Source organism: Narcine bancroftii, chromosome 3 (genome assembly GCF_036971445.1).
Source record: "Narcine bancroftii isolate sNarBan1 chromosome 3, sNarBan1.hap1, whole genome shotgun sequence".
NCBI classification, from domain to species: Eukaryota; Metazoa; Chordata; class Chondrichthyes; order Torpediniformes; family Narcinidae; genus Narcine; species Narcine bancroftii.
This window is the reverse complement of record NC_091471.1, coordinates 369646044-369659011: the sequence shown is the minus strand read 5'-3', so window position 1 is coordinate 369659011 and position 12968 is coordinate 369646044. Positions and strand designations below refer to the sequence as shown.

The window sequence follows — 12968 nt, the reverse complement described above, 5'->3', positions numbered from 1 at the left end:
TTTTGCCTATTATGCTATAGCTGGTGCATTCATCCTAGCTACATCACATTCACTTACAGCTTTATGATATATTGTCATATTACTCATCACACAACCAAGCATCCAACCTGTTTATCAGATATCAATGCTAAGCCTTTTTGATCTCTCATTTCTTTCAAACATTTGAACTCAAAGATGAGCAAAGTGCATATTCCCCAAAGGATTTTTGTACCCAACCTCAGAAGCAGGCTAGTCTGAAGAAAGCCTATCCAGGAAAGCAATTGCCACAGACATACCGAAAGTGGTATCTCCAAAGCAGCAGTCCAAGAGTTGTATATAAATGAGTACTGTGACAGATTATAGGAATGTTTTGGGGAGAAAAATTGAGGCAGGAATTTTTTGAGTGTAGATTACATACAAAAACTTAAAAACAGATACAAATTTAAAAAAAGGAATTCTGTGGTGACCTGAAAGAAAGAGGTTATTATCTTGAGAACCCTGAGGGGGCAAGTTTCATCAGCAAGACACTGAAGTAGCTGATCGGAAGGAATCAGTTGTGAATGTCCAATTAGCAAAAAAACCTCTCTCTGAAAACTGACAAGAACCTTCCTGAGCAGTAACCGTTTACCTTTCAAGCACCAAAGCCTGGTGAAATTCATCAATGTTAAATTCTGTGCACAGTACAAGAATTGCTTGATACCAGTGAACTTGAAGAATGAGAAATGAGATTGGACTGTGAATCAAAGAACTTTTCTGAACTTGTACACCCATTACATACACGTGCTCTTAGAATTAGAAGGGGGTTAAGTTAGGTTAGTTAAGGTAATAGTGATAAGATAAAGTTTGATCTGGTTTTCATGTTTAAAGATAGTTAAAAGCAACTTTTGTTTAAGTAACCATTTGTCTTGGTGAATATCTATTGCTGCTGGGTTTTGGGGTCCTCTGGGCTCGTAACAGTATATTGCAATATTTCATAACAGTATATTGCAATGAGACAATGAGATAGACAACAGACTCGCCAAGGCAAATGGCGCCTTTGGAAGACTACACAAAAGAGTCTGGAAAAACAACCAACTGAAAAACCTCACAAAGATAAGCATATACAGAGCCGTTGTCATACCCACACTCCTGTTCGGCTCCGAATCATGGGTCCTCTACCGGCACCACCTACAACTCCTAGAACGCTTCCACCAGCGTTGTCTCCGCTCCATCCTCAACATCCATTGGAGCGCTTACACCCCTAACGTCGAAGTACTCGAGTTGGCAGAGGTCGACAGCATCGAGTCCACGCTGCTGAAGATCCAGCTGCGCTGGATGGGTCACGTCTCCAGAATGGAGGACCATCGCCTTCCCAAGATCGTGTTATATGGCGAGCTCTCCACTGGCCACCGTGACAGAGGTGCACCAAAGAAAAGGTACAAGGACTGCCTAAAGAAATCTCTTGGTGCGTGCCACATTGACCACCGCCAGTGGGCTGATAACGCCTCAAACCGTGCATCTTGGCACCTCACAGTTTGGCGGGCAGCAACCTCCTTTGAAGAAGACCGCAGAGCCCACCTCACTGACAAAAGGCAAAGGAGGAAAAACCCAACACCCAACCCCAACCAACCAATTTTCCCTTGCAACCGCTGCAATCGTGTCTGCCTGTCCCACATCGGACTTGTCAGCCACAAACGAGCCTGCAGCTGACGTGGACTTTTTACCCCCTCCATAAATCTTCGTCCGCGAAGCCAAGCCAAAGATATTGCAATATTTCACATGCCCCAACTATCAGTCTAGTCCCAACCCTTCTGTTCTCTGTACCCCTTGGGCATTTTTATAGGTTCCCGAGTACCCCTAAAAATTAAGGATTTTAAAAAAAACACATTGTGCAATCTGACTGCAGATTCCAACACCATGTATTGTACAGTAGTGGTTATTCTCTCAGACCCAATGTACCCCCTGAAAAGTGCAAATGTACCACCGGGGGTATGTACCCCAGGTTGGGACCCTGGTCTAGTGGGAGCTACATCTTTGAAATGTTACTAAAGCTAAAATAGACATTTATAATAAAATTGTTTCTTTTTTTTAAACAGCAGATAGTTTGGCATAACAAATATGGCCCTAGGGAAAAACAAAATCATAATCACTTTAACTACGGATTTAACTTACTCCATTGTCATTAAAATTTACATAAACAAATATACTCATATTGCCTTATTCTTACCTTCTTTAGTAGTCTTGGTGCATCCACATCTAATTTGCAGCGTCTTTCTAAAATATGAACACCCTCATCCTCACTTTTGTACTCACTGGTAATGTCGCTTCCAACAAACATTGGAATTAGTGGACATGTTGGGAATCGCCTTTCGTAAGCCTGAAAAAAATTATACAAAATTATACTTCTTACTGAAGAAAGGATTTCAAACATCCGCAAGTTCCCTGCAAATAATTTGCATAAATCAGTTTACAGCACCCCATTACAGGCCTTTTTGGTTGGACAGTGGTGCAATCAGGTAGGTGAATGGTGAATATTTTCACTTTTTAAAAAATCATTCAAGTGTAGAAACAGAGAGTGGTTTACATATTAAGGGACCCTTTCCAAATTAAAAGAATGGCAGGTGAACTCTGTCCTGTGTGTTGTACGGTTTGTGGCAAGTGCGAATTCCAAGACTCTCCTTGTTGTTGAAATAACCACATTGTGTACATTGGAACAGGAAAGGCATGTTCTATGCTGTATGATTGCATAACTACATGTGCAGGAGGTATTTCCAGTTTTGCCAGTTTGAATGCCAAGTTTCATCATTCAAACAAATTTGGGAACCATATATGGAACACAACATAGAAGTCGTACCGCGATCTCCACCGCCTAAAATGAACTGACCCAGTATGTAAAAGTAGAAGACACAAATTTCTTGTTTATTTTCATTGTGTGATGACATTGTTTAATGTATCATATAGGTTGAACGTTGAGTGGGTGGGGAGGGGGGTGAAGGAGGGAGGGAAGGGAGGGGGGAAAAAGGGGAGAAAATGACACTGTGTATATTCAAGAGGGAAATGTTTGTGTGTATTTTGGTCCATATGGTTCATAGTGTGAAAAATAAAATAAAATTTAAAAAAGCTTCAGGAGGCACAACAGAACATCCTGGATTGGGTTTAAAAGTTACATGGATAACACCTTTTTAGAGTCAATTCAGGAAAACCAAAGAGAGAGACATCAAGCCAATGTCCAAGATTTGTATATACTGTATTGCAAAGAATGTCATATTTCAGGTGCCCCGGTTGTCACAGTGCAACAGAATCTACATTCACCCCACCAAATTTAAATTGAAAATTTAAAAATTTATAAATTAAATGTAAATTTTAAATGTAGACACAGCATGGTAACAGGCCCCTTCGGCCCACGAGCTCATAGGGCCCAATTCAGCTATATTCCCAGTAGGTTTTTGAACAGAGGGAGGAAACTGACGCAGGGAGCACGTACAAACTTCTTACAGACAGCATTGGATTTGAATCCCAATCGCTGGCATTGTAACAGCTAACCATGCAGTCCTCTACGGTAACATTGCTGCCTGGTGGTGGTGGGGGGGTGGGGGGTGGGGGAGGGAAATCATTTTCACTTTAACTACTGATATCATCTAATCTATTTTCAATACAACTTAAGGAAAAACAGTCAGAAAAGGGAACAAGTGACCACCAGGGAGAGGAAAGCAGAAAGGCAAGCAGTCAGGAAACCTTCAGAAATCTTGAAATCAGAAAATGGTGAATGAACCTCTGACACGTCCAGCTAAAGCTAATAAGACAAGAGTGTGGGCAGCAAACTCAAAGGGAGAAGAAGAGTCCCAAGGGCAATAGGAGGAGGAGCAACGAGAATTCAAAGGCACTTCTTCGGCCAGAGGAAAGATATTGAAAAAGTTCTAAGGAACGGATCAAACTACATGGACTCTTAGGCCAAAATGGCCTGTTACTGTGCTTATATCTAAATTTAAAATTTGAATTTACATTTAGAAGGTAGAGATACACCAAAGCTTGTCAGCATGACTTTGCTAGGAGGATACCCTGTCTGAAAAATTTGATTGAATTTTTCAAACATAAAATATATTAGAGGGCAGTGCATAGCCCATGGAATCCAAGGTAAATACGACGCATGTAGAGCTCGTTGAAAGAGCCAAAGACTTGTTGATCCAAACCAAGGCTTTTATTAGCAAAAGACAGGAGCTCTTCACAGGTGGCCGACCAGTCCGGAATGATCCGACCTGGCTAGGGACACAACCCTTTAAGGCCCAGAGAGTAGACGTGGCTAAGATCTCAGCCAATCGCTGTAAGCACAGTCTAGATACTGTAACTATATACACTATATACATTGGTGATAGATCTGTACTATCACAACACAATAATAAGAAATAGTGGGTGATGTTGAAGGATCATTTTTGTGATTGGAAGTGGTGTATCACAGGATTCTGTGTTGGGACCATTTTTGTTTGTTAATGATTTAGATAAGACTGTAGGAAGTATCATAAATGCGATCACAGATGTGTTGTTAAAGATGCCTCACACTTATCACCATCAGTTTTCAATTTTATCAACTGATTGAAATCATCCTGAGACTATTCTCAGGACCAAGTGTGAGAAGATGCATTTTGAGAGGACAAATACAATGTCCTTGGGTCGCATTGAGGAACAGGTGAAAAATTCAACTTTGGTAGGATTATGGCATACTAGCTTTCATTAGCAGGAGGTCAGAAAACAAGACTGGAGGGACTTACAGTACAAATTTATAAAACAATGGTTAGGCTGCAGCTGGAGTAATGCATGTGGTTCTTGTCACTATGCATTGAAGGACAGTATTGCACTGAAGGGCTGTATAGGAGATTCACACACATGTAGCCTGAAACTAAGTATTTCCAGGTATGAGAAAAGACAAGAATGGATGGTTTTTTTGGAGCAGGGTCAACTGATTGAATGTGTACAAAATTATAAAAACAGTAGATAGCAGGAAATTCTACTTGTAAAGATGTCTAAAACTACAGCTAAGGCTATCATAAAATCTTTGTGCTCCATCCAAATTGAGTCCAAGTTCTTTACTTCTTATATTACTTAGAAGAAAGATCCCTGGATTTTTTGGGATGTTGCTTTTTGTGATTTTATTTAATACCGACCGGATTTAGATCTTCCCAAAAAAAATGTATTACGTCAACCTGGAAATTAGAAGAGAGCCTGAGAATACAGCAATGGTACATAGAAATGAATAAATGTATTCCATTAGAAAAAAGAACATAATTTAAGAAGTAACATCACAGTATTTGAACAAATTTGGGAATCGTACATGGAACACAACAGAGAAGTCCTACCGCGGACCCCCACCCCCTAAAATGACAGGAGAAGACGACGAAATGAAATGACCCAGTGTGTAAAAGTAGATGACACAAATTTCTTGTTTATTTTCATCGTGTGATGACATTGTTTAATGGGTTTAATGTATCATATATGTTGAACGTTGAGTGGGTGGGGATGGGGGGGGGGGGTGAAGGAGGGAGGGAAGGGGGAAAAGGGGAGAAAATGACACTGTGTATATTCAAGAGGGAAATGTTTGTGTGTATTTTGGCCAGTATGGTTCATAGTGTGAAAAATTTTAAAAAATGTTTTAAAAAGATGTCTAAAACTAGAGAGCAAGTGATCAGGGTAAGAAGGGATCTCTGATTTGGAGATCTGAGGAAGAGAATTTTGCCCAAATACATTAACTAAGTGTTGGTGGGGGGAATCAGTTCCATATTACATCTACCTTTCAATAATCAATTCATTTCTACTTTGCATTTTCCTATTTCCCCTACTATTCCCCTTTTAAAGAGTGCACTGCAGATCACAAATACCATTGGCCCAACACTCACCCTGGCTTAAAATAGTTAAAAATAACACTTTGTCCTTTGATTCTCTGTTAATAATACCAAAGATTCTATTTCCATCATGAAAATTTCTCAATGACTACATTCAAAGGTGTGTACTTTCATATTTTTGCTCATGTTGCCTTTAAAAATTCCTTCATTGAGATTTATGAAGATCTACAAAAATTAATCGTTAATTACAAAAATGGAGTAGTATTCTTTTCCATGTCAATGATGTTTCATCAGAGCTCATATTTCATGTTTAAAGTTATCTTTTTTTTAAATTATAAATATATAATTGCATTCTTTGTATTTTACTCCTCCCAAGAAAGCAATCTGAGGTATTGCAGACCCTGATTAACTAGCCGCGTTCTTCCTGAAATACTGCTTTCAATTTGTAACCAAAAACACATTTGATAGTCCCACCAATCACAGTATAACTGATTTATAACATGAAAAAAGTGAGTTATAACCTACAGCAGACCCCTTCACAACATTTGGAAGGCTCATAGACCAAAATAGGAAGACTTCCTTCTTCCAGATATGAAGGTCTGAAACAAACCTGAAAGTTTCTCCTAAAATACATCTTAAATTTAAAGTTTAAAATTACAGTACAACGTCAAATAGTTTCTCCTGGAAATTTAAAATTCTATTCTTCTAACATCAAAAAACAAAAGGGTTAACATTTATTATCCATGCTATTACAGGTCAAGTACTCCGCATCCAAAACCCTTGGGATCAGAAGTTTTGGGATTTTTTTGTTCCAATTTTGGAACAATGGAACTCAGCAACACAGTCGAATACCTGGATCAGCAGGTTAAACAACAAACAACGGCAGGATTTTAGAGCGCCGACACGATGCCACAAGGAAAATCACATGAAATAATGTTTATTACTTACCAAAAAAAAATCTCTGCTTAAAAAAGACCACTTCCCCGCTGCTGTCAGTCCCTGACACCTCTCCACCACTCGTCCCTGCTACGATCCCCACTCCTGCCCAGGACAGCCCCACACCCCAATGCTGAGAAATGGAGTCACCGACAGACCCAGCTCTGTTTGGCATCTTTCTGGCCATAAGCACATTAAAAAAAAAACTATTATTGTAATTAAATTGGCATAAACTGAGCATCAAAGCCCCACATGGGCAGGTTAGGAGTTGAATTTTTATCAAAGCCAAACGTGGGCAGGTTAGGAGTTGAATGTTTATCAAAGCCCCACGTGGGCAGGTTAGGAGTTGAATGTTTATCAAAGCCCCACATGGGCAGGTTAGGAGTTGAATTTTTATCAAAGCCAAACGTGGGCAGGTTAGGAGTTGAATTTTTATCAAAGCCAAACGTGGGCAGGTTAGGAGTTGAATTTTTATCAAAGCCCCACATGGGCAGGTTAGGAGTTGAATTTTTATCAAAGCCCCACGTGGGCAGGTTAGGAGTTGAATTTTTATCAAAGCCAAACGTGGACAGGTTAGGAGTTGAATGTTTATCAAAGTCCCACGTGGGCAGGTTAGGAGTTGAATTTTTCTTCCATTGTGACGTCATGTCAGCACTAAATTTTATTTGGTTTTTTTGGATTTTCGGAGAAGGGGTACTTGACCTAATTGGTCTGTTTGCTATTTAAGGTACATATTATAACAAGAACTACTTACTGTCAGTTTTGCTACAGTTCTGGCCATTTTTACTTTTGGAAAGGAATAATTGCATCCAGATTATGTTACTGGATGAGAAATTCTGAAGATACTGTATTAACTTTGTGAGTCCAGAAAATCAGTTGCCAATATTATCCACCTTGATTTTCCCATCAAGGAAACCAATTTGCTTCCACCTGTTTACCTTTTAGACCTCACCAATAGATGTGTTTAACCAATTAAAAAAATTTAAAAATATATTTTCTAAATATGCTAGTGAAATTTGGTAGTGGATCTAAGCTGAAATCACCTGAATAGATCCATCCTACCCTACAGCTTTAAATGGAAACAGCAGATATAACTATTTCAAAACACTCAGGATATTCTGTTTGCATTAATCTTAGAAAAAGGCAGCTGTCTCTTTCCTGACCTCATTTCCTTGACATCATAATGTGGTTTTGAATCAGATGCAATGAGACAAACACCAGCATGAATAAAAACAAGGTGACTGAATGATTTCTGACATTTAGTTTAGAGCAAGTGTATGAGAAAGCATTAGGGCACACAACTCTCAAATGAAAACAACACTAAAAAGGGGATTTAATTTTAGAGGATTCTGAAATCTGTTTTTATTGGGGAAACAAATCATCTTATTTTCTCATTCTTCCCAATTAAACAAGAAAATAAACTAATTCAATAGAAGAGGGACTTCACAAACAAAACCTACATTTATAATTTCTCCTCAGATGCTTGTTTTTCTTCATCAATCCACTTTGAGACTCTGGGGTTACACACAGCTAAGAGGTGTTAAATAACTGCAAGATCCAGTTAGGAGGCTCAAAACATACATCTAAAGAGTACGGTCTCAAAAAGTTCAGTAACCATCAACCTGAAATTCTCATTTTGTAAGTCATAACTTCAGAAACAAATCCGACAATGTTTTCTAGATAATGAGTTCAGCATGTTTCCAGCAAGTTCCTTAACATTGTTGTTCCAGTTCAACAATTAACACAACTTCTTTTTTGTTCAAGTGTTGTCAACTTTTGAGGAGGCTCCAACTTCAGCAATTTTGTTGCAAAAACAATTAAAATGACTAACATACTGTTTAGAAATCACTGTTACTGGAACTAAAAAATGACAGGAGTTGAAGTTAGAATATTTCCTTTTAGCTTACGAAAGCTGATGGTTAAAGCTGACTCAGCAATCCCACTGCCCAGCAGAATCAAATTAGTTGTGTAAATAGCTGACACAATATGCAATTGTTTTAAATCAGCTGACAATGCAATCATGTGGTTACTGATCAAAACATGCAGATGAGAAAATTATAAAATATTAAGCTCAAATAATGTGTTAATAAGTTAGTAAAGTGAATTAGATTTTGCTGGACGTCTTCAGCCAGTCAGTGGTATTTTTTTTAAAATGGCTGAGTTTTTAAAGAAGCAATTTAAAGCAGTTGTAATATCCAAATGGGAATTTTTAAAAGTACACTCTGACTAAAAAAATAAACTGCTTCTAAGAGAATTTTGCTATGAATGTTGAAACATTATCAATATTGTTTTTAATATGTTCAGTTTATCTTCATTAAAATATGATCCAAAGACAATGGAGAAGATTCCAGGTTTAACTTGGGATCTATGTGAATTAGCTGATCCAGCACTCACCAGGAGTCAATGACCGCCATCCACCATGATGCCAAGTTAGCTGGTAATTGTATTATGCATATATAAAGAGAGCAAGCATTAATCCACACTTTTTAAGAAGCAAGTTCATAAGGAAAAGAGAAAGCAAGCACCATTCACTTATTACATTTTAAAAAATTTAGATGTACAGCACTGTAACAGGCCCTTCTGGTCCACGAGCTTGTGCTATCCAAATACACCAATTAACCTGCAAACCTCGCCTGTTGTGGAGGGTGGGAGGAAATGCATGCGGGCAAAGGGAGAACGTACAACTCCTTACAGATTTGAACATGGGTCACTCGTGCTTTAATCGTGTTGCATTAACCAGGGCCACCCATTTAGTTGGCAAGATTTAATTTTAATTTTTAATTTTCACAAGTACCTCGTGCAGAAAACTTTAACACTAACTTTCAAAGTTAAGATCGTATTCATTTTAGGCATTAATCCCAAACACTACTATACCATTTCTAATTAAATTCCCAACCAGTGTTACATCTTCCCTTCAGTCGTACATTGTATTTTCTTTACGTATTGCCGTTCAGCAAAGCTCATCGCCAAACAAATCACAAGATAATAGAATACGTTTCATCCACATGCTATCACTAACTTTAACTTGGCAAAATTCATAAGTGAATGATGTTATATTATTTCTGAGGTACATTACTTTCAGTTACTTATTTAGGTTTAGCAACAGCATAGGGAAAAAAAACTTTAAAAAAAATCAAATGTACTATTACAAATATCTTGCCAATATCCTCCAGTTTTATTAATTTCAGATGTTCAGCATACTTTGCTATATTGGACTCTCCATCCGTCAGAGCAGCGCGACACAGCAAAACAAAATGTATAAACAGAAGCAATAGTCTTTTCAACAACAATCAAAAAATGTTGCTCATTACATATTGTCAAATCAAGCTCATCTCTGATTTAACGAAGACCAGCCACGATCACGGAATCTTTTCCTCAAAAACAATCATACATTCCACTTCCAAACCCTGTACGATCAAATTCTGCATTCTTTCATCTTCCGTGACACTGAAATTAGGAATGTCTATTTCCACCTTTTGTGCTCTCATTACCATTGAGATCTATAAAATTCAAACTGGTTCTACACAAAGCCCAGTCACAGTAAAGGTGCATACGTCAGGATGCTCTTTATCGAGTATAGTTTGGTATTTAACACCATCATCCCCTCAAAACTAATCAGCAAACTCCAAGACATGGGAGTTAAGACCCCTCTGTGTAATTAGATCAAAGACTTCGTCAACTCCAGACCACAATCAGAGAAGATTGGTATGAATTTCTCCATATTCTCCATTGTGTCTGGAGCACCACAGGGCTGTGTTCTCAGCCCCCTGCCTCTACTTACTTTACACCTACGACTGTGTAGCTCAGAACAACAATAAGACCACCTACAAATTTGCCAACCATGCCACGGTAGTGGGTTATATAAAGGAAGGAGATGAATCAGCATACAGGATGGAGACTGAAAACTTGGCTGAATGGTGCACCAACAACAACCTTGCACTCACTATCACCAAAACGAAGAAGCTGATTGTTGACTTCAGGAAAGGAAAGCCAGAGAACCCTTTATCATCAGGTTGTACTTGTACAATGGATAATGAACTTGAACTTCTATACTTCCCACACTCTGACACAGCTCTCAGAGGAGACTTCTGAATCACTGATATGTATCCCAACAATAATCTAACTTCAGATACAATTCCATACTGGAAACACAATCCTTTCCTCTTCCATTGTTCATTCAAAAAAAAAATGTAATTTGGTCACAGCTTGATTTCCAAAACAAAGTGCAAATAATCTTATTATTCTTGAAAAAAATGAAGCATTCTTGTGGTAAACAGCCAGAAACAAATTTCTCTAAATTCCACTTACCATTGAATACACTGGTCTTGCATCAATATGAAAAAAAACCACAAAAAAGGAAGAGGTAAAGTAAGTTATATATGAATGGACAAAAGGGGTAGTCACAACTTCATTCCTCTCAAAATACCACATAGCTTATTCAGTACTTGAAGCATGTGACTCTTGTGATAAATGTGGACATCATGCACGCAAACAGTGGATTCGCAACTGGAATCTCATCCATTTTCCTGAACATCTTTCAGCCCCAGTAAATGACATTAAGCTAAGATCCATATACACATCAGCATGTACAATCAACAAAATATTGCTTAGATAGTAGACTTAATATATAGCAATGGACACCAATATTTTGTTGATTGTACATGCTGATTTGTGTATCTCAATATATGGATATTGGCTTACATTCTTTACCCATTACTGAACAGAATCTGTCAACCTATTTAAACAGTAACCCACAAAAGAAAAACAGGCAAGCATTTCAATGCAAATCCAGAAATTTAACATAAATAGCAGACTGTGCACTAAACTTTAATAAAGCAACAGCAATTTCTGAATAACACTGCAACAAAAATAAATTGTAGAATCTGAAACAATCCCATCTAAAATCATCAACCTGAAAGAAAATGCTCCTAAGGGAGATAACACAGCTGCATTGTGACATAATGGTTATTCAGTGAAGAACCAGGGTTCTGTTACTCCAGGCAGACAAAATTAGAACATAGCAAAAATACCATTTCCATCGCCACACTGCAGTGGAAGAAAAAAGCCAAACCATTAATATTCCTACAGATCCCTTTCACCTGTTCAAATTCTATCTAAGCAGGTTTGGCTATAAACATCTGCCTGTTCCAAAATATGAAAATGTCTACAAAGGCTGCTAACATAACTCCATAGTTATTTTTAAAAGTGACTCACCAATCCTTAATATTTTGCTTTAATTATTGTGGGTCAGATCCCAATGAATATGCAAACATGAATTAGATTCAACTTCATTGTAATTATGCCAAGTCCAAATATAAAACCAAAGAAATGCAATTAGCATTTAACCAGAAATACAAAGAACAGGGCTATTTACAAACAAGTGCGAATAAAAGTGCTCCAGCAAACAAACAAGTATAAAAGTACTGATAGTACAATATGGGTACAATACTGCTGAGCTCTGTGATGGAATGCTAATTTTTCTCCCAAAATACCATTGCAAATTTTAATTTTATCATTTTGGAAACAATTCTTTTGCAACAATGCTGCCTACTTCATTTATTGAAGTGTTTTTAAGCTTTCAAACTGCCTCAGATATTCTCTGCTTTAAAGTTGCTGTAACCTCTGTTCAGTTTTCATACTTAAAAATTGAACGGTACTAATTTTAATGGCTGCAAGTTTTTTTTTGCCACAAATTACATCTTAAAAGTATCATCAGCTATCCTTAATATAAAAGTGTGTAATCCTTATTAAATTTTAATGTTCCAGGAAGCCTAAGCAGACTCAGTCATGAATAATTACTTTTACAAGCTTATTTGGATTTGAGATCAAGAAACAGAGGTATTTTAGACTTTACCATTTTTGTTTCTATACTATTAAACAATTGATACACCAGGTCTTAAAATCGGACTGCTCGGAAATTGGGCCAGTTCAGATTTCTGATTTCTCTGGCAGTACTTTTGAAATTCAAATTTCAGGAGGAATAAAGAGATGAACAGGTAAATTTTGATAGTTTATTCATTAGAAAATACAGCACACTTTATTTATCAAAATGAGCAGTTAATAAAATAAAGTCAACAAGCATGGTTGTTGCCGCTGTACATCTGTGGCACTTATGCACACACTCAAAAGCCTGCTAAATTTTAAAAGTTTGAGAGTTTTTGAAAAGTCAGGATCTCAGGTGGCCCGGATTTATGGCATCCAGATTTTTGGACTTCTAATGTCATATAAAGGCAATAGAAA

At 37.7% G+C, this 12968-nt stretch overlaps 1 protein-coding gene across 5 annotated transcripts in view; it reads right to left on the bottom strand.

Annotated features, from left to right (window-relative positions):
* LOC138759594 (SEC14-like protein 1) overlaps positions 1-12968 on the bottom strand; it is a 38720-nt gene that overhangs the window by 23386 nt on the left and 2366 nt on the right. Inside the window, exons 2-3 of one of the 5 annotated variants that reach the window (XM_069930281.1) lie at positions 11037-11052; positions 2186-2335 (exon numbers count right to left, since the gene is read on the bottom strand). In XM_069930281.1, the coding sequence (XP_069786382.1) occupies positions 2186-2335; positions 11037-11039 (153 nt within the window). In that variant the 5' untranslated portion in view covers positions 11040-11052. Of the gene's footprint in view, positions 1-2185; positions 2336-2542; positions 2645-6740; positions 6817-7482; positions 7502-11036; positions 11053-12968 lie in introns of those variants that run through there. The other 4 variants (XM_069930280.1, XM_069930284.1, XM_069930283.1 and 1 more) reach the window with 4 other exon arrangements.